The sequence below is a fragment of the Telmatherina bonti genome (assembly GCF_933228915.1).
Source record: "Telmatherina bonti genome assembly, chromosome: 23".
In the NCBI taxonomy this organism is placed as follows: domain Eukaryota; kingdom Metazoa; phylum Chordata; class Actinopteri; order Atheriniformes; family Telmatherinidae; genus Telmatherina; species Telmatherina bonti.
In genome coordinates this window covers 29,048,303-29,076,247 of record NC_136632.1, presented here as the reverse complement: position 1 = coordinate 29,076,247, position 27,945 = coordinate 29,048,303, and the positions used below count along the sequence as shown (strand labels likewise).

Here is a 27,945-nt window from a genome sequence, read left to right as displayed (position 1 = left end):
GTCCTCGCCTTTGGAACAGTTTTACGGTCCTCAGTTTGGAATAGTTTTATGGTCCTCGCCTTTGGAACACTTTTATGGTCCTCGCCTTTGGAACACTTTTATGGTCCTCGCCTTTGGAACAGTTTTACGGTCCTCGCCTTTTGACCAGTTTTATGGTCCCGTCTTTGGAACAGTTTCATGATCCTTGCCTTTGGAACAGTTTTATGGTCCTCGCCTTTGGAACTGTTGTATGGTCTTGTGTTTGGAACAGTTTTGTGGTCCTAGCCTTTGAACAGTTTTATGGTCCTCGCCTTTGGAACAGTTTTACGGTCCTCAGTTTGGAATAGTTTTATGGTCCTCGCCGTTGGAACAGTTTTACGGTCCTCGCCTTTGGAACAGTTTTACGGTCCTGTGTTTGGAATAGTTTTATGGTCCTCGCCTTTGGAACAGTTTTATGGTCCTCGCCTTTGGAACAGTTTTACGGTCCTCGCCTTTGGAACAGTTTTACGGTCCTGTGTTTGGAACAGTTTTACAGTCCTCGCCTTTGGAACAGTTTTATGGTCCTCTCCTTTGGAACAGTTTTACGGTCCTCGCCTTTGGAACGGTTTTACGGTCCTGTGTTTGGAACAGTTTTATGGTCCTCGCCTTTGGAACAGTTTTACGGTCCTCGACTTTGGAACAGTTTTACGGTCCTGTGTTTGGAACAGTTTTAAAGTCCTCGCCTTTGGAACAGTTTTACGGTCCTCGCCTTTGGAACAGTTTTATGGTCCTCGCCTTTGGAACAGTTTTATGGTACTCGACTTTGGAACAGTTTTATGTTCCCGCCTTTGGAACAGTTTTATGGTCCTCGCCTTTGGAACAGTTTTATGGTCCTGCGTTTGGAACAGTTGTATGGTCCTCGCCTTTGGAACAGTTTTATGGTCCTCGCCTTTGGAACAGTTTTATGGTCCCGCCTCTGGAACTGTTTTACGGTCCTGTGTTTGGAACAATTTTATGGTCCTCGACTTTGGAACAGTTTTACGGTCCTCGCCTTTGGAACAGTTTTACGGTCCTCACCTTTGGAACAGTTTTACGGTCCTGTGTTTGGAACAGTTTTACAGTCCTCGCCTTTGGAACAGTTTTACGGTCCTCGACTTTGGAACAGTTTTACGGTCCTCGCCTTTGGAACAGTTTTACGGTCCTCGCCTTTGGAACAGTTTTACGGTCCTGTGTTTGGAACAGTTTTATGGTCCTCGCCTTTGGAACAGTTTTATGGTCCTCGCTTTTGGAACAGCTTTATGGTCCTCGACTTTGGAACAGTTTTATGTTCCCGCCTTTGGAACAGTTTTATGGTCCTCGCCTTTGGAACAGTTTTATGGTCCTGTGTTTGGAACAGTTTTATGGTCCTGCGTTTGGAACAGTTTTATGGTCCTCGCCTTTGGAACAGTTTTATGGTCCTCGCCTTTGGAACTGTTTTACGGTCCTGTGTTTGGAACAATTTTATGGTCCTCGCCTTTGGAACACTTTTACGGTCCTGTGTTTGGAATAGTTTTATGGGCCTCGCCTTTGGAACAGTTTTATGGTCCCGCCTTTGGAACAGTTTTATGGTCCCGCCTCTGGAACTGTTTTACGGTCCTGTGTTTGGAACAATTTTATGGTCCTCGCCTTTGGAACAGTTTTACGGTCCTGTGTTTGGAATAGTTTTATGGTCCTCTCCTTTGGAACAGTTTTACGGTCCTGTGTTTGGAACAGTTTTACAGTCCTCGCCTTTGGAACAGTTTTACGGTCCTCGCCTTTGGAACAGTTTTACGGTCTTCGCCTTTGGAACAGTTTTATGGTCCTCGCCGTTGGAACAGTTTTACGGTCCTCGCCTTTGGAACAGTTTTACGGTCCTGTGTTTGGAATAGTTTTATGGTCCTCGCCTTTGGAACAGTTTTATGGTCCTCGCCTTTGGAACAGTTTTACGGTCCTCGCCTTTGGAACAGTTTTACGGTCCTGTGTTTGGAACAGTTTTACAGTCCTCGCCTTTGGAACAGTTTTATGGTCCTCTCCTTTGGAACAGTTTTACGGTCCTCGCCTTTGGAACGGTTTTACGGTCCTGTGTTTGGAACAGTTTTATGGTCCTCGCCTTTGGAACAGTTTTACGGTCCTCGACTTTGGAACAGTTTTACGGTCCTGTGTTTGGAACAGTTTTAAAGTCCTCGCCTTTGGAACAGTTTTACGGTCCTCGCCTTTGGAACAGTTTTATGGTCCTCGCCTTTGGAACAGTTTTATGGTACTCGACTTTGGAACAGTTTTATGTTCCCGCCTTTGGAACAGTTTTATGGTCCTCGCCTTTGGAACAGTTTTATGGTCCTGCGTTTGGAACAGTTGTATGGTCCTCGCCTTTGGAACAGTTTTATGGTCCTCGCCTTTGGAACAGTTTTATGGTCCCGCCTCTGGAACTGTTTTACGGTCCTGTGTTTGGAACAATTTTATGGTCCTCGACTTTGGAACAGTTTTACGGTCCTCGCCTTTGGAACAGTTTTACGGTCCTCACCTTTGGAACAGTTTTACGGTCCTGTGTTTGGAACAGTTTTACAGTCCTCGCCTTTGGAACAGTTTTACGGTCCTCGACTTTGGAACAGTTTTACGGTCCTCGCCTTTGGAACAGTTTTACGGTCCTCGCCTTTGGAACAGTTTTACGGTCCTGTGTTTGGAACAGTTTTATGGTCCTCGCCTTTGGAACAGTTTTATGGTCCTCGCTTTTGGAACAGCTTTATGGTCCTCGACTTTGGAACAGTTTTATGTTCCCGCCTTTGGAACAGTTTTATGGTCCTCGCCTTTGGAACAGTTTTATGGTCCTGTGTTTGGAACAGTTTTATGGTCCTGCGTTTGGAACAGTTTTATGGTCCTCGCCTTTGGAACAGTTTTATGGTCCTCGCCTTTGGAACTGTTTTACGGTCCTGTGTTTGGAACAATTTTATGGTCCTCGCCTTTGGAACACTTTTACGGTCCTGTGTTTGGAATAGTTTTATGGGCCTCGCCTTTGGAACAGTTTTATGGTCCCGCCTTTGGAACAGTTTTATGGTCCCGCCTCTGGAACTGTTTTACGGTCCTGTGTTTGGAACAATTTTATGGTCCTCGCCTTTGGAACAGTTTTACGGTCCTGTGTTTGGAATAGTTTTATGGTCCTCTCCTTTGGAACAGTTTTACGGTCCTGTGTTTGGAACAGTTTTACAGTCCTCGCCTTTGGAACAGTTTTACGGTCCTCGCCTTTGGAACAGTTTTACGGTCTTCGCCTTTGGAACAGTTTTACGGTCCTCGCCTTTGGAACAGTTTTATGGTCCTCGCCTTTGGAACAGTTTTATGGGCCTCCCCTTTGGAACAGTTTTATGGTCCCGCCTTTGGAACAGTTTTATGTTCCTCGCCTTTGGAACAGTTTTAACGTCCTGTGTTTGGAACAGTTTTATGGTCCTGTTTTTGGAACAGTTTTATGGTCCTCGCCTTTGGAACAGTTTTATGGTCCTCGACTTTGGAACAGTTTTATGGTCCTCGCCTTTTTACCACTTTTATGGTCCCGTCTTTGGAATAGTTTTATGGTCCCGCCTTTGGAACAGTTTTACGGTCCTCGCCTTTGGAACAGTTTTACGGTCCTCGCCTTTGGAACAGTTTTACGGTCTTTGCATTTGGACCAGTTTTATGGTCCTCGCCTTTGGAACAGTTTTACAGTCCTCGCCTTTGGAACAGTTTTATGGTCCTCGCCTTTGGAACAGTTTTATGGTCCCGCCTTTGGAAATGTTTTATGGTCCTTGCCTTTGGAAATGTTTTATGGTCCTCGCCTTTGGAACAGTTTTATGGTCCCGCCTCTGGAACTGTTTTACGGTCCTGTGTTTGGAACAATTTTATGGTCCTCGACTTTGGAACAGTTTTACGGTCCTCGCCTTTGGAACAGTTTTACGGTCCTGTGTTTGGAATAGTTTTATGGTCCTCGCCTTTGGAACAGTTTTATGGTCCTCGCCTTTGGAACAGTTTTACGGTCCTCGCCTTTGGAACAGTTTTACGGTCCTGTGTTTGGAACAGTTTTACAGTCCTCGCCTTTGGAACAGTTTTATGGTCCTCTCCTTTGGAACAGTTTTACGGTCCTCGCCTTTGGAACGGTTTTGCGGTCCTGTGTTTGGAACAGTTTTATGGTCCTCGCCTTTGGAAAAGTTTTACGGTCCTCGCCTTTGGAACAGTTTTACGGTCCTGTGTTTGGAACAGTTTTAAAGTCCTCGCCTTTGGAACAGTTTTACGGTCCTCGCCTTTGGAACAGTTTTATGGTCCTCGCCTTTGGACCAGTTTTATGGTCCTGTCTTTGGAACAGTTCCATGGTCCCGCCTTTGGAAAAGTTTTATGGTCCTTGCCTTTGGAACGGTTTTATGGTCCTCGCCTTTGGAACAGTTTTATGGTCCTCGCCTTTGGAACAGTTTTATGGTCCCGCCTTTGGAACAGTTTTATGTTCCTCGCATTTGGAACAGTTTTACGGTCCTTGCATTTGGACCAGTTTTATGGTCCCGTCTTTGGAACAATTTTATGGTCCTCGCCTTGGAACAGTTTTACGGTCTTTGCATTTGGACCAGTTTTATGGTCCTCGCCTTTGGAACAGTTTTATGGTCCCGCCTTTGGAACAGTTTTATGGTCCTCGCCTTTGGAACAGTTTTATGGTCCTGTGTTTGGAACAGTTGTATGGTCCTCGCCTTTGGAACAGTCTTATGGTCGTCGACTTTGGAACAGTTTTATGGTCCTCGCCTTTGGAACAGTTTTATGGTCCTCGCCTTTGGAACAGTTTTATGGTCCTCGCCTTTGGAACACTTTTATGGTCCTCGCCTTTGGAACACTTTTATGGTCCTCGCCTTTGGAACAGTTTTACGGTCCTCGCCTTTTGACCAGTTTTATGGTCCCGTCTTTGGAACAGTTTCATGATCCTTGCCTTTGGAACAGTTTTATGGTCCTCGCCTTTGGAACTGTTGTATGGTCTTGTGTTTGGAACAGTTTTGTGGTCCTAGCCTTTGAACAGTTTTATGGTCCTCGCCTTTGGAACAGTTTTACGGTCCTCAGTTTGGAATAGTTTTATGGTCCTCGCCTTTGGAACAGTTTTACGGTCCTCGCCTTTGGAACAGTTTTACGGTCCTGTGTTTGTAATAGTTTTATGATCCTCGCCTTTGGAACAGTTTTATGGTCCTCGCCTTTGGAACAGTTTTACGGTCCTCGCCTTTGGAACAGTTTTACGGTCCTGTGTTTGGAACAGTTTTACAGTCCTCGCCTTTGGAACAGTTTTATGGTCCTCTCCTTTGGAACAGTTTTACGGTCCTCGCCTTTGGAACGGTTTTGCGGTCCTGTGTTTGGAACAGTTTTATGGTCCTCGCCTTTGGAAAAGTTTTACGGTCCTCGCCTTTGGAACAGTTTTACGGTCCTGTGTTTGGAACAGTTTTAAAGTCCTCGCCTTTGGAACAGTTTTACGGTCCTCGCCTTTGGAACAGTTTTATGGTCCTCGCCTTTGGAACAGTTTTATGGTACTCGACTTTGGAACAGTTTTATGTTCCCGCCTTTGGAACAGTTTTATGGTCCTCGCCTTTGGAACAGTTTTATGGTCCTGCGTTTGGAACAGTTGTATGGTCCTCGCCTTTGGAACAGTTTTATGGTCCCGCCTCTGGAACTGTTTTACGGTCCTGTGTTTGGAACAATTTTATGGTCCTCGACTTTGGAACAGTTTTACGGTGCTCGCCTTTGGAACAGTTTTACGGTCCTGTGTTTGGAATAGTTTTATGGTCCTCGCCTTTGGAACAGTTTTATGGTCCTCGCCTTTGGAACAGTTTTACGGTCCTCGCCTTTGGAACAGTTTTACGGTCCTGTGTTTGGAACAGTTTTACAGTCCTCGCCTTTGGAACAGTTTTATGGTCCTCTCCTTTGGAACAGTTTTACGGTCCTCGCCTTTGGAACGGTTTTGCGGTCCTGTGTTTGGAACAGTTTTATGGTCCTCGCCTTTGGAAAAGTTTTACGGTCCTCGCCTTTGGAACAGTTTTACGGTCCTGTGTTTGGAACAGTTTTAAAGTCCTCGCCTTTGGAACAGTTTTACGGTCCTCGCCTTTGGAACAGTTTTATGGTCCTCGCCTTTGGAACAGTTTTATGGTACTCGACTTTGGAACAGTTTTATGTTCCCGCCTTTGGAACAGTTTTATGGTCCTCGCCTTTGGAACAGTTTTATGGTCCTGCGTTTGGAACAGTTGTATGGTCCTCGCCTTTGGAACAGTTTTATGGTCCCGCCTCTGGAACTGTTTTACGGTCCTGTGTTTGGAACAATTTTATGGTCCTCGACTTTGGAACAGTTTTACGGTCCTCGCCTTTGGAACAGTTTTACGGTCCTCACCTTTGGAACAGTTTTACGGTCCTGTGTTTGGAACAGTTTTACAGTCCTCGCCTTTGGAACAGTTTTACGGTCCTCGACTTTGGAACAGTTTTACGGTCCTCGCCTTTGGAACAGTTTTACGGTCCTCGCCTTTGGAACAGTTTTACGGTCCTGTGTTTGGAACAGTTTTATGGTCCTCGCCTTTGGAACAGTTTTATGGTCCTCGCTTTTGGAACAGCTTTATGGTCCTCGACTTTGGAACAGTTTTATGTTCCCGCCTTTGGAACAGTTTTATGGTCCTCGCCTTTGGAACAGTTTTATGGTCCTGTGTTTGGAACAGTTTTATGGTCCTGCGTTTGGAACAGTTTTATGGTCCTCGCCTTTGGAACAGTTTTATGGTCCTCGCCTTTGGAACTGTTTTACGGTCCTGTGTTTGGAACAATTTTATGGTCCTCGCCTTTGGAACACTTTTACGGTCCTGTGTTTGGAATAGTTTTATGGGCCTCGCCTTTGGAACAGTTTTATGGTCCCGCCTTTGGAACAGTTTTATGGTCCCGCCTCTGGAACTGTTTTACGGTCCTGTGTTTGGAACAATTTTATGGTCCTCGCCTTTGGAACAGTTTTACGGTCCTGTGTTTGGAATAGTTTTATGGTCCTCTCCTTTGGAACAGTTTTACGGTCCTGTGTTTGGAACAGTTTTACAGTCCTCGCCTTTGGAACAGTTTTACGGTCCTCGCCTTTGGAACAGTTTTACGGTCCTCGCCTTTGGAACAGTTTTACGGTCCTGTGTTTGGAACAGTTTTATGGTCCTCGCCTTTAGAACAGTTTTATGGTCCTCACTTTTGGAACAGTTTTATGGTCCTCGACTTTGGAACAGTTTTATGGTCCTCGCCTTTGGAACAGTTTTATGGTACTCGACTTTGGAACAGTTTTATGTTCCCTCCTTTGGAACAGTTTTATGGTCCTCGCCTTTGGAACAGTTTTATGGTCCTGCGTTTGGAACAGTTGTATGGTCCTCGCCTTTGGAACAGTTTTATGGTCCTCGCCTTTGGAACAGTTTTATGGTCCCGCCTCTGGAACTGTTTTACGGTCCTGTGTTTGGAACAATTTTATGGTCCTCGACTTTGGAACAGTTTTACGGTCCTCGCCTTTGGAACAGTTTTACGGTCCTCACCTTTGGAACAGTTTTACGGTCCTGTGTTTGGAACAGTTTTACAGTCCTCGCCTTTGGAACAGTTTTACGGTCCTCGACTTTGGAACAGTTTTACGGTCCTCGCCTTTGGAACAGTTTTACGGTCCTCGCCTTTGGAACAGTTTTACGGTCCTGTGTTTGGAACAGTTTTATGGTCCTCGCCTTTGGAACAGTTTTATGGTCCTCGCTTTTGGAACAGCTTTATGGTCCTCGACTTTGGAACAGTTTTATGTTCCCGCCTTTGGAACAGTTTTATGGTCCTCGCCTTTGGAACAGTTTTATGGTCCTGTGTTTGGAACAGTTTTATGGTCCTGCGTTTGGAACAGTTTTATGGTCCTCGCCTTTGGAACAGTTTTATGGTCCTCGCCTTTGGAACTGTTTTACGGTCCTGTGTTTGGAACAATTTTATGGTCCTCGCCTTTGGAACTGTTTTACGGTCCTGTGTTTGGAACAATTTTATGGGCCTCGCCTTTGGAACAGTTTTATGGTCCCGCCTTTGGAACAGTTTTATGGTCCCGCCTCTGGAACTGTTTTACGGTCCTGTGTTTGGAACAATTTTATGGTCCTCGCCTTTGGAACAGTTTTACGGTCCTGTGTTTGGAATAGTTTTATGGTCCTCTCCTTTGGAACAGTTTTACGGTCCTGTGTTTGGAACAGTTTTACAGTCCTCGCCTTTGGAACAGTTTTACGGTCCTCGCCTTTGGAACAGTTTTACGGTCCTCGCCTTTGGAACAGTTTTACGGTCCTCGCCTTTGGAACAGTTTTACGGTCCTGTGTTTGGAACAGTTTTATGGTCCTCGCCTTTAGAACAGTTTTATGGTCCTCACTTTTGGAACAGTTTTATGGTCCTCGACTTTGGAACAGTTTTATGTTCCCGCCTTTGGAACAGTTTTATGGTCCTCGCCTTTGGAACAGTTTTATGGTCCTGTGTTTGGAACAGTTTTATGGTCCTGCGTTTGGAACAGTTTTATGGTCCTCGCCTTTGGAACAGTTTTATGGTCCTCGCCTTTGGAACTTTTTTACGGTCCTGTGTTTGGAACAATTTTATGGTCCTCGCCTTTGGAACAGTTTTACGGTCCTGTGTTTGGAATAGTTTTATGGGCCTCGCCTTTGGAACAGTTTTATGGTGCTCGCCTTTGGAACAGTTTTATGGTCCTCGCCGTTGGAACAGTTTTATGGTCCTCGCCGTTGGAACAGTTTTATGGTCCTCGCCTTTGGAACAGTTTTAACGTCCTGTGTTTGGAACAGTTTTATGGTCCCGCCTTTAGAACAGTTTTACGGTCCCGCCTTTGGAACAGTTTTATGGTCCTCGCCTTTGGAACAGTTTTATGGTCCTCGCCTTTGGAACAGTTTTATGGTCCTCGCCTTTGGAACAGTTTTATGGTCCTCACCTTTGGAACAGTTTTATGGTCCTGTGTTTGGAACAGTTGTATGGTCCTCGCCTTTGGAACAGTCTTATGGTCGTCGACTTTGGAACAGTTTTATGGTCCTCGCCTTTGGAACAGTTTTATGGTCCTCGCCTTTGGAACAGTTTTATGGTCCTCGCCTTTGGAACAGTTTTATGGTCCTGCGTTTGGAACAGTTTTATGGTCCTCGCCTTTGGAACAGTTTTATGGTCCTCGCCTTTGGAACTTTTTTACGGTCCTGTGTTTGGAACAATTTTATGGTCCTCGCCTTTGGAACAGTTTTACGGTCCTGTGTTTGGAATAGTTTTATGGGCCTCGCCTTTGGAACAGTTTTATGGTGCTCGCCTTTGGAACAGTTTTATGGTCCTCGCCGTTGGAACAGTTTTATGGTCCTCGCCTTTGGAACAGTTTTAACGTCCTGTGTTTGGAACAGTTTTATGGTCCCGCCTTTAGAACAGTTTTACGGTCCCGCCTTTGGAACAGTTTTATGGTCCTCGCCTTTGGAACAGTTTTATGGTCCTCGCCTTTGGAACAGTTTTATGGTCCTCGCCTTTTGAACAGTTTTATGGTCCTCACCTTTGGAACAGTTTTATGGTCCTGTGTTTGGAACAGTTGTATGGTCCTCGCCTTTGGAACAGTCTTATGGTCGTCGACTTTGGAACAGTTTTATGGTCCTCGCCTTTGGAACAGTTTTATGGTCCTCGCCTTTGGAACAGTTTTATGGTCCTCGCCTTTGGAACAGTTTTATGGTCCTGGCCTTTGGAACATTTTTATGGTCCTCGCCTTTTGACCAGTTTTATGGTCCCGTCTTTTGAACAGTTTCATGGTCCTCGCCTTTGGAACAGTTTTATGGTCCTTGCCTTTGGAACAGTTTTATGGTCCTCGCCTCTGGAACAGTTTTATGGTCCTGTGTTTGGAACAGTTTTATGGTCCTGTGTTTGGAACAGTTTTATGGTCCCGCCTTTGGAACACTTTTACGGTCCCGCCTTTGGAACAGTTGTATGGTCCTCGCCTTTGGAACAGTTTTATGATCCTCGCCTTTGGAACTGTTTTATGGTCTTGTGTTTGGAACAGTTTTGTGGTCCTAGCCTTTGAACAGTTTTATGGTCCTCGCCTTTGGAACAGTTTTATGGTCCTCGCCTTTGGAACAGTTTTATGATCCTCGCCTTTGGAACTGTTTTATGGTCTTGTGTTTGGAACAGTTTTGTGGTCCTAGCCTTTGAACAGTTTTATGGTCCTCGCCTTTGGAACAGGTTTAACGTCCTGTGTTTGGAACAGTTTTACAGTCCTCGCCTTTGGAACAGTTTTATGGTCCTCGCCTTTGGAACAGTCTTATGGTCGTCGACTTTGGAACAGTTTTATGGTCCTAGCCTTTGGAACAGTTTTATGGTCCTCGCCTTTGGAACAGTTTTATGGTCCTCGCCTTTTGACCAGTTTTATGGTCCCGTCTTTGGAACAGTTTCATGGTCCTCGCCTTTGGAACTGTTTTATGGTCTTGTGTTTTGAACAGTTTTGTGGTCCTAGCCTTTGAACAGTTTTATGGTCCTCGCCTTTGGAACAGTTTTATGGTCCTGTGTTTGGAAAAGTTTTATGGTCCTGTGTTTGGAACAGTTTTATGGTCCTCACCTTTGGAACAGTTCTACGGTCCCGCCTTTGGAACAGTTTTATGGTCCTCGCCTTTGGAACAGTTTTATGGTCCTGTGTTTGGAACAGTTTTACAGTCCTCGCCTTTGGAACAGTTTTATGGTCCTCGCCTTTGGAACAGTTTTATGGTCCTCTCCTTTGGAACACTTTTATGGTCCTCGCCTTTGGAACAGTTTTATGGTCCTCGCCTTTGGAACAGTTTTACAGTCCTCGCCTTTGGAACAGTTTTACAGTCCTCGCCTTTGGAACAGTTTTATGGTCCTCGCCTTTGGAACAGTTTTATGGTCCTTTCCTTTGGAACAGTTTTACGGTCCTTGCATTTGGACCAGTTTTATGGTCCTCGCCTTTGGAACAGTTTTATGGTCCTCGCCTTTTGACCAGTTTTATGGTCCCGTCTTTGGAACAGTTTCATGGTCCTCGCCTTTGGAACTGTTTTATGGTCTTGTGTTTTGAACAGTTTTGTGGTCCTAGCCTTTGAACAGTTTTATGGTCCTCGCCTTTGGAACAGTTTTATGGTCCTGTGTTTGGAAAAGTTTTATGGTCCTGTGTTTGGAACAGTTTTATGGTCCTCACCTTTGGAACAGTTCTACGGTCCCGCCTTTGGAACAGTTTTATGGTCCTCGCCTTTGGAACAGTTTTATGGTCCTGTGTTTGGAACAGTTTTACAGTCCTCGCCTTTGGAACAGTTTTATGGTCCTCGCCTTTGGAACAGTTTTATGGTCCTCTCCTTTGGAACACTTTTATGGTCCTCGCCTTTGGAACAGTTTTATGGTCCTCGCCTTTGGAACAGTTTTACAGTCCTCGCCTTTGGAACAGTTTTACAGTCCTCGCCTTTGGAACAGTTTTATGGTCCTCGCCTTTGGAACAGTTTTATGGTCCTTTCCTTTGGAACAGTTTTACGGTCCTTGCATTTGGACCAGTTTTATGGTCCTCGCCTTTGGAACAGTTTTATGGTCCTCGCCTTTGGAACAGTTTTATGGTCCTCGTCTTTGGAACAGTTTTATGGTCCTTTCCTTTGGAACAGTTTTACGGTCCTTGCATTTGGACCAGTTTTATGGTCCCGTCCTTGGAACAGTTTCATGGTCCTCGTCTTTGGAATAGTTTTATGGTCCTCGCCTTTGGAACAGTTTTATGGGCCTCGCCTTTGGAACAGTTTTATGGTCCTCGCCTTTGGAACAGTTTTACGGTCCTCGCCTTTGGAACAGTTTATGGTCCTCGCCTTTGGAACAGTTTTACGGTCCTTGCCTTTGGAACAGTTTTACGGTCCTGTGTTTGGAACAGTTTATGGTCCTCGCCTTTGGAACAGTTTTATGGTCCTCGCCTTTGGAACAGTTTTACGGTCCTCGCCTTTGGAACAGTTTTATGGTCCCGTCTTTGGAACAGTTTTATGGTCCTCGCCTTTGGAACAGTTTTACGGTCCTCGCCTTTGGAACAGTTTTACGGTCCTCGCCTTTTGAACAGTTTGACGCTCCTGTGTTCGGAACAGTTGTTTGGAACAGTTTTATGGTCCTCGCCTTTGGAACAGTTTGACGCTCCTGTGTTCGGAACAGTTGTTTGGAACAGTTTTATGGTCCTCGCCTTTGGAACAGTTTTATGGTCCTGTGTTTGGAACAGTTTTACAGTCCTCGCCTTTGGAACAGTTTTATGGTCCTCGCCTTTGGAACAGTTCTACGGTCCCGCCTTTGGAACAGTTTTATGGTCCTCGCCTTTGGAACAGTTTTATGGTCCTGTGTTTGGAACAGTTTTACAGTCCTCGCCTTTGGAACAGTTTTATGGTCCTCGCCTTTGGAACAGTTTTATGGTCCTCTCCTTTGGAACACTTTTATGGTCCTCGCCTTTGGAACAGTTTTATGGTCCTCGCCTTTGGAACAGTTTTACAGTCCTCGCCTTTGGAACAGTTTTACGGTCCTCGCCTTTGGAACAGTTTTATGGTCCTCGCCTTTGGAACAGTTTTATGGTCCTTTCCTTTGGAACAGTTTTACGGTCCTTGCATTTGGACCAGTTTTATGGTCCTCGCCTTTGGAACAGTTTTATGGTCCTCGCCTTTGGAACAGTTTTATGGTCCTCGTCTTTGGAACAGTTTTATGGTCCTTTCCTTTGGAACAGTTTTACGGTCCTTGCATTTGGACCAGTTTTATGGTCCCGTCCTTGGAACAGTTTCATGGTCCTCGTCTTTGGAATAGTTTTATGGTCCTCGCCTTTGGAACAGTTTTATGGGCCTCGCCTTTGGAACAGTTTTATGGTCCTCGCCTTTGGAACAGTTTTACGGTCCTCGCCTTTGGAACAGTTTATGGTCCTCGCCTTTGGAACAGTTTTACGGTCCTTGCCTTTGGAACAGTTTTACGGTCCTGTGTTTGGAACAGTTTATGGTCCTCGCCTTTGGAACAGTTTTATGGTCCTCGCCTTTGGAACAGTTTTACGGTCCTCGCCTTTGGAACAGTTTTATGGTCCCGTCTTTGGAACAGTTTTATGGTCCTCGCCTTTGGAACAGTTTTACGGTCCTCGCCTTTGGAACAGTTTTACGGTCCTCGCCTTTTGAACAGTTTGACGCTCCTGTGTTCGGAACAGTTGTTTGGAACAGTTTTATGGTCCTCGCCTTTGGAACAGTTTGACGCTCCTGTGTTCGGAACAGTTGTTTGGAACAGTTTTATGGTCCTCGCCTTTGACATAGTTGTGGTCTGGACCCCGGGCTGCGCGTTCCCTGTGGCTGTGTCTCTGTTGGTCATTCCTGGGACTGGTCCTGACATGGACGGACCCCAGATATTGTTTTTTCGCAGCAGCGTAACCAGATTGAGAGATAGAATCCTGAAGTTAGTAGTTTTTGTTTTGGCATTAATTGTCAGGTTGTGTGTGTGTAATGTGCGTGTGTGTGTAAGTGTGAAACTGTTTTTTGTTGTTAAGTGCTTTGGTGTGGTTCTGTATGAAAAGTGCTGTACAAATAATTTTTTTATTTTCAATCTCTTTAATTGTTTTATTTCTTCGTGACCCTGCTCATGTTCAGCACTTTGTTTCCACTGTGGTTGTTTTTAAGGGCTTTTTGAAAAAAGTTGAGCTGAGAAAACAAATAGAAAATTGCAGAGACATTTTTCTCTGGTGTTTATCTTCGTGTGAACATGAAAGGGTTAATATGAAAACCAATTAATTACCACCTCCAAACACAGCTGTGTATTAAAGAAGCATTCTGTTTTGTATATGAGGAGTTCTGCTTCCACCAGATGTCGGCACGTCTTCCGGCTTTCAAGCTTTTTAGATGAATAACATAAAAAATAAATTATTTACTTTTTATTTAATTTACATTTTCTGTCATTTCCACAGAGATAAATCCATGCCTGGAGGGAAACGGAGGTTGCCATGCCAATGCAGACTGCATTCACGTGGGACCAAACAAAGTGAGATGTCTGTAGAGATGAATGTGCGATGCGTTCACTGTCATGACGTTTAATCGGTCTTTCCTTGGACAGACGTCTTGCGCCTGCAGTGCAGGTTACTCCGGAGACGGCCAGAACTGCAACATGACCAACTTGTGTAAGAAGGTGAGTTTGCTGTCGGTGTGAGGACGATGTGAAGGACAACACATCTTCATCCTGCTGTAAAACAGTTAGAATGAGAACCGTTGGAGTTTGAAGGCGGGAAAAGTGGAAATAAACATCTTTCTAGAGGGATTGGCTTTTATGATGATAAGTTGTGATCATCTGCTTCTACCTCTCGGCGTTCCTCGGGTTTATTTTAGGTTTAGACTTTTCAGAATCTCTAGAAACATTATTTATGGACTTCAAACATTCACTCATATACCACTGACTCTTTCCACATCTTTCTAATCTGGATGTTGTTGACCTGGTTCTGACCAGAGAGGTGAACTCTGGTCTGGGTGAAAACTGCCGTCTTCTGGCCACAATGTGGCAGCAGCGGGAAAGAAAGTCGCCAAGAACCAAGAAGAAAGCCTTGTGGTTTTCACCGGGTGGTAAATCACAGCAAAGAAACTCCTGTCAGAGGTTAAATCTGCAACTCTGTCAAACTGAACCAGTCCAAACATAAAACCTCTCTCATAATCAGCCTTTACTAAAGCAAGAATCTCTGCTCCCGCCTGTTTCAGGGATGGAAAATAGCCAAGAAGTTTTAATCTGGTCCATCTGAATATGTTTTTACTCCACATGTTTCCGTACAAACTTTCTGCACGTAAACATGCAAAAAGAGCCAAATTCACGTCTTTCTGCTGCTCCAAGTTCTTTCTGTTAGTTTTTCTATGACCCTGCGGAGCAGAAATACTTTCATTCCATTGTGTTTCCAGAAAAATGGCGGCTGTCACAGGTTCGCTGTCTGCAATATGACGGCTCCTGGAACTCGGTCCTGTAAGTGTCTGAAGAACTACATCGGTGATGGGATGACGTGTAAAGGCACCGTGGAGAAGGTGAGCATGTGAAATACAAAACAATCTCAAGATGTTTCCTCAGACTCACGGTTCCCTTTCCACAGGAGATCAAGGCGAGGGGTTTGAAGAACTTCTACTTTGACTTGTTGGTGAGTGACGGCCGTCGGCGTCTGTCGCCCCCTGCAGGGAGAAGCGCTGTAACTGAGGTCAAATCTGATTTCAGATGATGGAGGTTTCCTTGACTGGCCGTGGTCCGTTCACTGTCTTTGTTCCCAAGCTTCCGATCTTCAAATCCAAATCCTCCTCTATGGTCAGTCTGTCGGTCTGATGCGACCCGCTCTGGAGTCGTGTTTCAGGCTCATGGTCTGCTCTTCCAGTCTCATGTTGTCTTTCTTCCTGATCAGCGGGAATGGCTGCCGCGGCACAAAGAGACCTGCGCCAACATCCTGCGCAGCCACATCGTCATGTGTGACACGCTGCTGCCTGCCGACCTGAGCCAACCTCGAAACCTGACGGCGCTCTCCGGGCTCGTCCTGACCACCAGCTCCAAACAGGTGACCAATCGGAGAACAAAGACTAACTAGTTCTGGTGTTCCTCCTGTACCGCTCTGTCCTCCAGCCAAGACTAGGTAACCAGTCTGTCAGACCAGACCAGACGAGTTCAGACAGATGGCTTGGTTCAAAAGACTTTATATAAAAGATGGGCAGAGCCTCTGTGAAGTCACTCATAGGTTTCTGAAGAGTCGAATTGAAGCTCAAACCACCGCCATCTTGGCAGCATCATGCCTGCCAAGATGGGCAAAGATGTGGGTGAAGAGGGCAAAGAGGCGGCTGTGAGTGTGGGGGTGGATGACTGAGGTCTGCCAAACTCTGACCTGCCTGTAGCTAAGAGCAGACCTAGCTAACCTGAAGCTAACAGGAGCTAACCAGCTAACGGAGGTTAGCGGGCTAAAGCTAAGTCAAACAGTTAACCACAATGTTCTTCTTACTTAAAGCGGGAGATCGGGTACCTGTCAATCACAAGTACACACCTCTAAATATGTAGAATTTTTAGATGAAATTACCTTTAAATGGAGAAGTTATTAAACAAAAACAGAATTAGTAAATGAGATATAAAAATATATAAATTAATAAATTTTTTCGTACCAGGCTGTAAAAATGTTTATTTCTCCTGTAAACATGTTTATTTCTGTTGTAAACATGTTTATTCCTGCTGTAAACATGTTTATTTCTCCTGTAAACATGTTTATTTCAGCTGTAAACATGTTTATTCCTGCTGTAAACATGTTTATTTCTCCTGTAAACACGTTTATTTCTGCTGTAAACGTGTTTATTTCTGCTGTAAAGGTGTTTATTTCTGCTGTAAACATGTTTATTTCTGCCGTAAACATGTTTATTTCTGCTGTAAACGTGTTTATTTCTGCCGTAAACATGTTTATTTCTGCTGTAAACATGTTTATTTCTCCCGTAAACATGTTAATTTCTGCTGTAAACGTGTTTATTTCTGCCGTAAACATGTTTATTTCTGCCGTAAACGTGTTTATTTCTGCCGTAAACATGTTTATTTCTGCTGTAAACGTGTTTATTTCTGCCGTAAATGTGTTTATTCCTGCCGTAAACGTGTTTATTTCAGCTGTAAACCTGTTTATTTCTGCTGTAAACATGTTTATTTCAGCTGTAAACGTGTTTATTTCTGCTGTAAACATGTTTATTTCTGCTGTAAACGTGTTTATTTCTGCTGTAAACGTGTTTATTTCTGCTGAAAACATGTTTATTTCTGCTGTAAACATGTTTATTTCTGCCGTAAACATGTTTATTTCAGCTTTAAACATGTTTATTCCTGTTGTAAATGTGTTTATTTCTGCCGTAAACATGTTTATGTCTGCCGTAAACGTGTTTATTTCTGCCGTAAACATGTTTATTTCTGCTGTAAACATGTTTATTTCTGCTGTAAACGTGTTTATTTCTGCCGTAAACATGTTTATTTCTGCCGTAAACGTGTTTATGTCTGCCGTAAACATGTTTATTTCTGCCGTAAACATGTTTATTTCTGCTGTAAACGTGTTTATTTCTGCCGTAAATGTGTTTATTCCTGCCGTAAACGTGTTTATTTCAGCTGTAAACCTGTTTATTTCTGCTGTAAACATGTTTATTTCAGCTGTAAACATGTTTATTTCTGCCGTAAACATGTTTATTTCAGCTGTAAACATGTTTATTCCTGTTGTAAATGTGTTTATTTCTGCCGTAAACATGTTTATGTCTGCCGTAAACGTGTTTATTTCTGCCGTAAACATGTTTATTTCTGCTTTAAACATGTTTATTTCTGCTGTAAACATGTTTATTTCTGCCGTAAACATGTTTATTTCTGCTGTAAACGTGTTTATTTCTGCCGTAAACATGTTTATTTCTGCCGTAAACGTGTTTATTTCTGCTGTAAACATGTTTATTTCTGCCGTAAATGTGTTTATTTCTGCCGTAAACGTGTTTATTTCTGCCATAAACGTGTTTATTTCTGATGTAAACGTGTTTATTTCTGCTGTAAACATGTTTATTTCAGCTGTAAACGTGTTTATTTCTGCTGTAAACATGTTTATTTCAGCTGTAAACGTGTTTATTTCTGCTGTAAACGTGTTCATTTCTGCCGTAAACGTGTTTATTTCTGCTGTAAACGTGTTTATTTCTGCCGTAAACGTGTTTATTTCTGCTGTAAACGTGTTTATTTCAGCTGTAAACATGTTTATTTCAGCTGTAAACGTGTTTATTTCTGCCGTAAACATGTTTATTGCTGCTGTAAACATGTTTATTTCTGCTGTAAACGTGTTTATTTCTGCCGTAAACATGTTTATTTCTGCCGTAAATGTGTTTATTTCTGCCGTAAACGTGTTTATTTCTGCTGTAAACATGTTTATTTCAGCTGTAAACGTGTTTATTTCAGCTGTAAATATGTTTAGTTCTGCTGTAAACATGTTTATTCCTGCTGTAAACATGTTTATTTCTGCCGTAAACGTGTTTATTTCTGCCGTAAACGTGTTTATTTCTGCTGTAAACATGTTTATTTCAGCTGTAAACGTGTTTATTTCTGCTGTAAACATGTTTATTTCTGCTGTAAACGTGTTTATTTCGGCCGTAAACGTGTTTATTTCTGCTGTAAACATGTTTATTTCTGCTGTAAACATGTTTATTTCTGCTGTAAACATGTTTATTCCTGCTGTAAACATGTTTATTTCTGCCGTAAACATGTTTATTTCTGCCGTAAACGTGTTTATTTCTGCCGTAAACGTGTTTATTTCTGCTGTAAACATGTTTATTTCAGCTGTAAACGTGTTTATTTCTGCTGTAAACATGTTTATTTCAGCTGTAAAGGTGTTTATTTCTGCTGTAAACGTGTTTATTCCTGCTGTAAACATGTTTATTTCTGCCGTAAACATGTTTATTTCTGCCGTAAACGTGTTTATTTCTGCCGTAAACGTGTTTATTTCTGCTGTAAACATGTTTATTTCAGCTGTAAACGTGTTTATTTCTGCTGTAAACATGTTTATTTCAGCTGTGAACGTGTTTATTTCTGCTGTAAACATGTTTATTTCAGCTGTAAACGTGTTTATTTCTGCCGTAAATGTGTTTATTTCTGCCGTAAACATGTTTATTTCTGCCGTAAACATGTTTATTTCTGCTGTAAACATGTTTATTTCTGCTGTAAACATGTTTATTTCTGCTGTAAACGTGTTTATTTCTGCTGTAAACATGTTTATTTCAGCTGTAAACGTGTTTATTTCTGCTGTAAACATGTTTATTCCTGCTGTAAACATGTTTATTTCTGCCGTAAACATGTTTATTTCTGCCGTAAACGTGTTTATTTCTGCCGTAAACGTGTTTATTTCTGCTGTAAACATGTTTATTTCAGCTGTAAACGTGTTTATTTCTGCTGTAAACATGTTTATTTCAGCTGTAAACGTGTTTAGTTCTGCTGTAAACATGTTTATTTCAGCTGTGAACGTGTTTATTTCTGCTGTAAACATGTTTATTTCAGCTGTAAACGTGTTTATTTCTGCCGTAAATGTGTTTATTTCTGCCGTAAACATGTTTATTTCTGCCGTAAACATGTTTATTCCTGCCGTAAACGTGTTTATTTCTGCTGTAAACATGTTTATTTCTGCTGTAAACGTGTTTATTTCAGCTGTAAATATGTTTATTTCTGCTGTAAACATGTTTATTTCTGCCGTAAACATGTTTATTTCTGCCGTAAACGTGTTTATTTCTGCCGTAAACGTGTTTATTTCTGCTGTAAACATGTTTATTTCAGCTGTAAACGTGTTTATTTCAGCTGTAAACATGTTTATTTCTGCTGTAAACGTGTTTATTTCGGCCGTAAACGTGTTTATTTCTGCCGTAAACATGTTTATTTCTGCTGTAAACATGTTTATTTCTGCCGTAAACGTGTTTATTTCTGCCGTAAACGTGTTTATTTCTGCTGTAAACATGTTTATTTCTGCTGTAAACGTGTTTATTTCTGCTGTAAACATGTTTATTTCAGCTGTAAACGTGTTTATTTCTGCTGTAAACATGTTTATTTCAGCTGTGAACGTGTTTATTTCTGCTGTAAACATGTTTATTTCAGCTGTAAACGTGTTTATTTCTGCCGTAAATGTGTTTATTTCTGCCGTAAACATGTTTATTTCTGCCGTAAACATGTTTATTCCTGCCGTAAACGTGTTTATTTCTGCTGTAAACATGTTTATTTCTGCTGTAAACGTGTTTATTTCAGCTGTAAATATGTTTATTTCTGCTGTAAACATGTTTATTCCTGCTGTAAACATGTTTATTTCTGCCGTAAACATGTTTATTTCTGCCGTAAACGTGTTTATTTCTGCCGTAAACGTGTTTATTTCTGCTGTAAACATGTTTATTTCAGCTGTAAACGTGTTTATTTCAGCTGTAAACATGTTTATTTCTGCCGTAAACATGTTTATTTCTGCCGTAAACATGTTTATTTCTGCCGTAAACATGTTTATTTCTGCTGTAAACGTGTTTATTTCTGCCGTAAATGTGTTTATTCCTGCCGTAAACGTGTTTATTTCTGCTGTAAACATGTTTATTTCTGCTGTAAACGTGTTTATTTCAGCTGTAAACATGTTTATTTCTGCTGTAAACATGTTTATTTCAGCTGTAAACGTGTTTATTTCTGCCGTAAATGTGTTTATTTCTGCTGTAAACGTGTTTATTTCTGCCGTAAATGTGTTTATTTCTGCTGTAAACGTGTTTATTTCTGCTGTAAACATGTTTATTTCTGCCGTAAACATGTTTATTCCTGCCATAAACGTGTTTATTTCTGCTGTAAACATGTTTATTTCTGCCGTAAACATGTTTATTCCTGCCGTAAACGTGTTTATTTCTGCTGTAAACATGTTTATTTCTGCCGTAAACATGTTTATTCCTGCCGTAAACGTGTTTATTTCTGCTGTAAACATGCTTATTTCAGCTGTAAACGTGTTTATTTCTGCCGTAAATGTGTTTATTTCTGCCGTAAACATGTTTATTTCTGCCGTAAACATGTTTATTCCTGCCGTAAACGTGTTTATTTCTGCTGTAAACGTGTTTATTTCTGCTGTAAACATGTTTATTTCTGCTGTAAACATGTTTATTTCAGCTGTGAACGTGTTTATTTCTGTTGTTAACATGTTTATTTCAGCTGTAAACGTGTTTATTTCTGCTGTAAACATGTTTATTTCTGCTGTAAACATGTTTATTTCTGCCGTAAACATGTTTATTTCTGCCGTAAACGTGTTTATTTCTGCCGTAAACGTGTTTATTTCTGCTGTAAACATGTTTATTTCAGCTGTAAACGTGTTTATTTCTGCTGTAAACATGTTTATTTCAGCTGTAAACGTGTTTATTTCTGCTGTAAACATGTTTATTTCAGCTGTGAACGTGTTTATTTCTGCTGTAAACATGTTTATTTCAGCTGTAAACGTGTTTATTTCTGCCGTAAATGTGTTTATTTCTGCCGTAAACATGTTTATTTCTGCCGTAAACATGTTTATTCCTGCCGTAAACGTGTTTATTTCTGCTGTAAACGTGTTTATTTCTGCTGTAAACGTGTTTATTTCAGCTGTAAATATGTTTATTTCTGCTGTAAACATGTTTATTCCTGCTGTAAACATGTTTATTTCTGCCGTAAACGTGTTTATTTCTGCCGTAAACGTGTTTATTTCTGCTGTAAACATGTTAATTTCAGCTGTAAACGTGTTTATTTCTGCTGTAAACATGTTTATTTCTGCTGTAAACGTGTTTATTTCGGCCGTAAACGTGTTTATTTCTGCTGTAAACATGTTTATTTCTGCTGTAAACGTGTTTATTTCGGCCGTAAACGTGTTTATTTCTGCTGTAAACATGTTTATTTCAGCTGTAAACGTGTTTATTTCTGCTGTAAACGTGTTTATTTCTGCTGTAAACATGTTTATTTCAGCTGTGAACGTGTTTATTTCTGCTGTAAACATGTTTATTTCAGCTGTAAACGTGTTTATTTCTGCCGTAAACATGTTTATTTCTGCCGTAAACATGTTTATTCCTGCCGTAAACGTTTTTATTTCTGCTGTAAACGTGTTTATTTCTGCTGTAAACGTGTTTATTTCAGCTGTAAATATGTTTATTTCTGCTGTAAACGTGTTTATTTCTGCCGTAAACATGTTTATTTCTGCCGTAAACGTGTTTATTTCTGCCGTAAACGTGTTTATTTCTGCCGTAAACATGTTTATTTCAGCTGTAAACGTGTTTATTTCTGCTGTAAACATGTTTATTTCTGCTGTAAACGTGTTTATTTCGGCCGTAAACGTGTTTATTTCTGCTGTAAACATGTTTATTTCTGCTGTAAACATGTTTATTTCTGCTGTAAACGTGTTTATTTCAGCTGTAAACATGTTTATTTCAGCTGTAAACATGTTTATTTCTGCTGTAAACGTGTTTATTTCTGCTGTAAACGTGTTTATTTCTGCTGTAAACGTGTTTATTTCTGCTGTAAACATGTTTATTTCTGCTGTAAACATGTTTATTTCTGCTGTAAACGTGTTTATTTCTGCCGTAAAGATGTTTATTTCTGCTGTAAACATGTTTATTTCTGCTGTAAACATGTTTATTTCTGCTGTAAACGTGTTTATTTCTGCCGTAAATGTGTTTATTTCTGCTGTAAACGTGTTTATTTCTGCTGTAAACATGTTTATTTCAGCCGTAAATGTGTTTATTTCTGCCGTAAACATGTTTATTTCTGCCGTAAACATGTTTATTCCTGCCGTAAACGTGTTTATTTCTGCTGTAAACATGTTTATTTCTGCCGTAAACATGTTTATTCCTGCCGTAAACGTGTTTATTTCTGCTGTAAACATGTTTATTTCTGCCGTAAACATGTTTATTCCTGCCGTAAACGTGTTTATTTCTGCCGTAAACGTGTTTATTTCTGCTGTAAACATGTTTATTTCAGCTGTAAACGTGTTTATTTCTGCTGTAAACATGTTTATTTCAGCTGTAAACGTGTTTATTTCTGCTGTAAACATGTTTATTTCAGCTGTGAACGTGTTTATTTCTGCTGTAAACATGTTTATTTCAGCTGTAAACGTGTTTATTTCTGCCGTAAATGTGTTTATTTCTGCCGTAAACATGTTTATTTCTGCCGTAAACATGTTTATTCCTGCCGTAAACGTGTTTATTTCTGCTGTAAACATGTTTATTTCTGCTGTAAACGTGTTTATTTCAGCTGTAAATATGTTTATTTCTGCTGTAAACATGTTTATTTCTGCCGTAAACATGTTTATTTCTGCCGTAAACGTGTTTATTTCTGCCGTAAACGTGTTTATTTCTGCTGTAAACATGTTTATTTCAGCTGTAAACGTGTTTATTTCAGCTGTAAACATGTTTATTTCTGCTGTAAACGTGTTTATTTCGGCCGTAAACGTGTTTATTTCTGCCGTAAACATGTTTATTTCTGCTGTAAACATGTTTATTTCTGCCGTAAACGTGTTTATTTCTGCCGTAAACGTGTTTATTTCTGCTGTAAACATGTTTATTTCAGCTGTAAACGTGTTTATTTCTGCTGTAAACATGTTTATTTCAGCTGTGAACGTGTTTATTTCTGCTGTAAACATGTTTATTTCAGCTGTGAACGTGTTTATTTCTGCTGTAAACATGTTTATTTCAGCTGTAAACGTGTTTATTTCTGCCGTAAATGTGTTTATTTCTGCCGTAAACATGTTTATTTCTGCCGTAAACATGTTTATTCCTGCCGTAAACGTGTTTATTTCTGCTGTAAACATGTTTATTTCTGCTGTAAACGTGTTTATTTCAGCTGTAAATATGTTTGTTTCTGCTGTAAACATGTTTATTCCTGCTGTAAACATGTTTATTTCTGCCGTAAACATGTTTATTTCTGCTGTAAACGTGTTTATTTCTGCCGTAAACGTGTTTATTTCTGCTGTAAACATGTTTATTTCAGCTGTAAACGTGTTTATTTCAGCTGTAAACATGTTTATTTCTGCTGTAAACGTGTTTATTTCGGCCGTAAACGTGTTTATTTCTGCCGTAAACATGTTTATTTCTGCTGTAAACATGTTTATTTCTGCTGTAAACGTGTTTATTTCAGCTGTAAACATGTTTATTTCAGCTGTAAACGTGTATATTTCTGCTGTAAACGTGTTTATTTCAGCTGTAAACGTGTTTATTTCTGCTGTCAACGTGTTTATTTCTGCCGTAAATGTGTTTATGTCTGCCGTAAACATGTTTATTTCTGCCGTAAACATGTTTATTTCTGCTTTAAACGTGTTTATTTCTGCCGTAAATGTGTTTATTCCTGCTGTAAACATGTTTATTTCAGCTGTGAACGTGTTTATTTCTGCTGTAAACATGTTTATTTCAGCTGTGAACGTGTTTATTTCTGCTGTAAACATGTTTATTTCAGCTGTAAACGTGTTTATTTCTGCCATAAATGTGTTTATTTCTGCCGTAAACATGTTTATTTCTGCCGTAAACATGTTTATTCCTGCCGTAAACGTGTTTATTTCTGCTGTAAACATGTTTATTTCTGCTGTAAACGTGTTTATTTCAGCTGTAAATATGTTTGTTTCTGCTGTAAACATGTTTATTCCTGCTGTAAACATGTTTATTTCTGCCGTAAACATGTTTATTTCTGCTGTAAACGTGTTTATTTCTGCCGTAAACGTGTTTATTTCTGCTGTAAACATGTTTATTTCAGCTGTAAACGTGTTTATTTCAGCTGTAAACATGTTTATTTCTGCTGTAAACGTGTTTATTTCGGCCGTAAACGTGTTTATTTCTGCCGTAAACATGTTTATTTCTGCTGTAAACATGTTTATTTCTGCTGTAAACGTGTTTATTTCAGCTGTAAACATGTTTATTTCAGCTGTAAACGTGTATATTTCTGCTGTAAACGTGTTTATTTCAGCTGTAAACGTGTTTATTTCTGCTGTAAACGTGTTTATTTCTGCTGTAAACGTGTTTATTTCTGCTGTAAACGTGTTTATTTCAGCTGTAAACATGTTTATTTCTGCTGTAAACGTGTTTATTTCTGCCGTAAATGTGTTTATTCCTGCCGTAAACGTGTTTATTTCAGCTGTAAACGTGTTTATTTCAGCTGTAAACATGTTTATTTCTGCTGTAAACGTGTTTATTTCTGCCGTAAATGTGTTTATTCCTGCCGTAAACGTGTTTATTTCAGCTGTAAACCTGTTTATTTCTGCTGTAAACGTGTTTATTTCTGCCGTAAACGTGTTTATTTCTGCTGTAAACGTGTTTATTTCTGCTGTAAACATGTTTATTTCTGCTGTAAACGTGTTTATTTCAGCTGTAAACATGTTTATTTCTGCTGTAAACATGTTTATTCCTGCTGTAAACACGTTTATTTCTGCTGTAAACATGTTTATTTCTGCTGTAAACGTGTTTATTTCAGCTGTAAATATGTTTATTTCTGCCGTAAACGTGTTTATTTCTGCCGTAAACGTCTTTATTTCTGCTGTAAACATGTTTATTTCAGCTGTAAACGTGTTTATTTCTGCTGTAAACATGTTTATTTCTGCTGTAAACGTGTTTATTTCTGCCGTAAACGTGTTTATTTCTGCTGTAAACATGTTTATTTTTGCTGTAAACATGTTTATTTCTGCTGTTAACGTGTTTATTTCTGCTGTAAACATGTTTATTTCAGCTGTAAACGTGTTTATTTCTGCTGTAAACGTGTTTATTTCAGCTGTAAACGTGTTTATGTCTGCTGTAAACGTGTTTATTTCTGCCGTAAACATGTTTATTTCTGCTGTAAACATGTTTATTTCTGCTGTAAACGTGTTTATTTCTGCCGTAAATGTGTTTATTCCTGCCGTAAACGTGTTTATTTCAGCTGTAAACCTGTTTATTTCTGCTGTAAACGTGTTTATTTCTGCCGTAAACGTGTTTATTTCTGTTGTAAACGTGTTTATTTCTGCTGTAAACATGTTTATTTCAGCTGTAAACGTGTTTATTTCTGCTGTAAACATGTTTATTTCTGCTGTAAACGTGTTTATTTCTGCTGTAAACGTGCTTATTTCTGCTGTAAATGTGTTTATTTCTGCTGTAAACATGTTTATTTCTGCTGTAAACGTGTTTATTTCTGCCGTAAACATGTTTATTTCTGCCGTAAACATGTTTATTTCTGCTGTAAACGTGTTTATTTCTGCCTTAAATGTGTTTATTTCTGCCGTAAACATGTTTATTTCTGCCGTAAACATGTTTATTTCTGCTGTAAACGTGTTTATTTCTGCCGTAAATGTGTTTATTCCTGCCGTAAACGTGTTTATTTCTGCTGTAAACATGTTTATTTCTGCTGTAAACGTGTTTATTTCAGCTGTAAACATGTTTATTTCTGCTGTAAACATGTTTATTCCTGCTGTAAACACGTTTATTTCTGCTGTAAACATGTTTATTTCTGCTGTAAACGTGTTTATTTCTGCCGTAAATGTGTTTATTTCTGCTGTAAACGTGTTTATTTCTACCGTAAACGTGTTTATTTCTGCTGTAAACATGTTTATTTCAGCTGTAAACGTGTTTATTTCTGCTGTAAACATGTTTATTTCAGCTGTAAACGTGTTTATTTCTGCTGTAAACATGTTTATTTCAGCTGTAAACGTGTTTATTTCTGCCGTAAATGTGTTTATTTCTGCCGTAAACATGTTTATTTCTGCCGTAAACATGTTTATTCCTGCCGTAAACGTGTTTATTTCTGCTGTAAACATGTTTATTTCTGCTGTAAACGTGTTTATTTCGGCCGTAAACGTGTTTATTTCTGCTGTAAACATGTTTATTTCTGCTGTAAACGTGTTTATTTCGGCCGTAAACGTGTTTATTTCTGCTGTAAACATGTTTATTTCTGCTGTAAACATGTTTATTTCTGCTGTAAAAGTGTTTATTTCTGCTGTAAACGTGTTTATTTCAGCTGTAAACGTGTTTATTTCTGCTGTAAACGTGTTTATTCCTGCTGTAAACATGTTTATTTCTGCCGTAAACATGTTTATTTCTGCCGTAAACGTGTTTATTTCTGCCGTAAACGTGTTTATTTCTGCTGTAAACATGTTTATTTCAGATGTAAACGTGTTTATTTCTGCTGTAAACATGTTTATTTCAGCTGTAAACGTGTTTATTTCTGCTGTAAACATGTTTATTTCAGCTGTGAACGTGTTTATTTCTGCTGTAAACATGTTTATTTCAGCTGTAAACGTGTTTATTTCTGCTGTAAACATGTTTATTTCTGCTGTAAACATGTTTATTTCTGCCGTAAACATGTTTATTTCTGCCGTAAACGTGTTTATTTCTGCCGTAAACGTGTTTATTTCTGCTGTAAACATGTTTATTTCAGCTGTAAACGTGTTTATTTCTGCTGTAAACATGTTTATTTCAGCTGTAAACGTGTTAATTTCTGCTGTAAACATGTTTATTTCAGCTGTGAACGTGTTTATTTCTGCTGTAAACATGTTTATTTCAGCTGTAAACGTGTTTATTTCTGCCGTAAATGTGTTTATTTCTGCCGTAAACATGTTTATTTCTGCCGTAAACATGTTTATTCCTGCCATAAACGTGTTTATTTCTGCTGTAAACGTGTTTATTTCTGCTGTAAACGTGTTTATTTCAGCTGTAAATATGTTTATTTCTGCCGTAAACATGTTTATTCCTGCTGTAAACATGTTTATTTCTGCCGTAAACATGTTTATTTCTGCCGTAAACGTGTTTATTTCTGCCGTAAACATGTTTATTTCAGCTGTAAACGTGTTTATTTCTGCTGTAAACATGTTTATTTCTGCTGTAAACGTGTTTATTTCGGCCGTAAACGTGTTTATTTCTGCTGTAAACATGTTTATTTCTGCTGTAAACATGTTTATTTCTGCTGTAAACATGTTTATTTCTGCCGTAAACGTGTTTATTTCTGCCGTAAACGTGTTTATTTCTGCTGTAAACATGTTAATTTCAGCTGTAAACGTGTTTATTTCTGCTGTAAACATGTTTATTTCTGCTGTAAACGTGTTTATTTCGGCCGTAAACGTGTTTATTTCTGCTGTAAACATGTTTATTTCTGCTGTAAACGTGTTTATTTCGGCCGTAAACGTGTTTATTTCTGCTGTAAACATGTTTATTTCAGCTGTAAACGTGTTTATTTCTGCTGTAAACGTGTTTATTTCTGCTGTAAACATGTTTATTTCAGCTGTGAACGTGTTTATTTCTGCTGTAAACATGTTTATTTCAGCTGTAAACGTGTTTATTTCTGCCGTAAATGTGTTTATTTCTGCCGTAAACATGTTTATTTCAGCCGTAAACATGTTTATTCCTGCCGTAAACGTTTTTATTTCTGCTGTAAACGTGTTTATTTCTGCTGTAAACGTGTTTATTTCAGCTGTAAATATGTTTATTTCTGCTGTAAACGTGTTTATTTCTGCCGTAAACATGTTTATTTCTGCCGTAAACGTGTTTATTTCTGCCGTAAACGTGTTTA

General features: G+C 40.0%; 1 protein-coding gene across 1 annotated transcript in view; it reads left to right on the top strand.

The window, feature by feature from the left end:
* Window positions 1-27,945, top strand: part of stab2 (stabilin 2) — a gene marked incomplete at both ends in the record, with an annotated part of 190,280 nt that overhangs the window by 126,118 nt on the left and 36,217 nt on the right. The window contains 6 exons of the mRNA XM_079263431.1: window positions 13,883-13,956; window positions 14,029-14,100; window positions 14,856-14,975; window positions 15,041-15,133; window positions 15,214-15,246; window positions 15,341-15,490. Of these exons, the coding sequence (XP_079119557.1) occupies window positions 13,883-13,956; window positions 14,029-14,100; window positions 14,856-14,975; window positions 15,041-15,133; window positions 15,214-15,246; window positions 15,341-15,490 (542 nt within the window). The remainder of the gene's footprint in view (window positions 1-13,882; window positions 13,957-14,028; window positions 14,101-14,855; window positions 14,976-15,040; window positions 15,134-15,213; window positions 15,247-15,340; window positions 15,491-27,945) is intronic.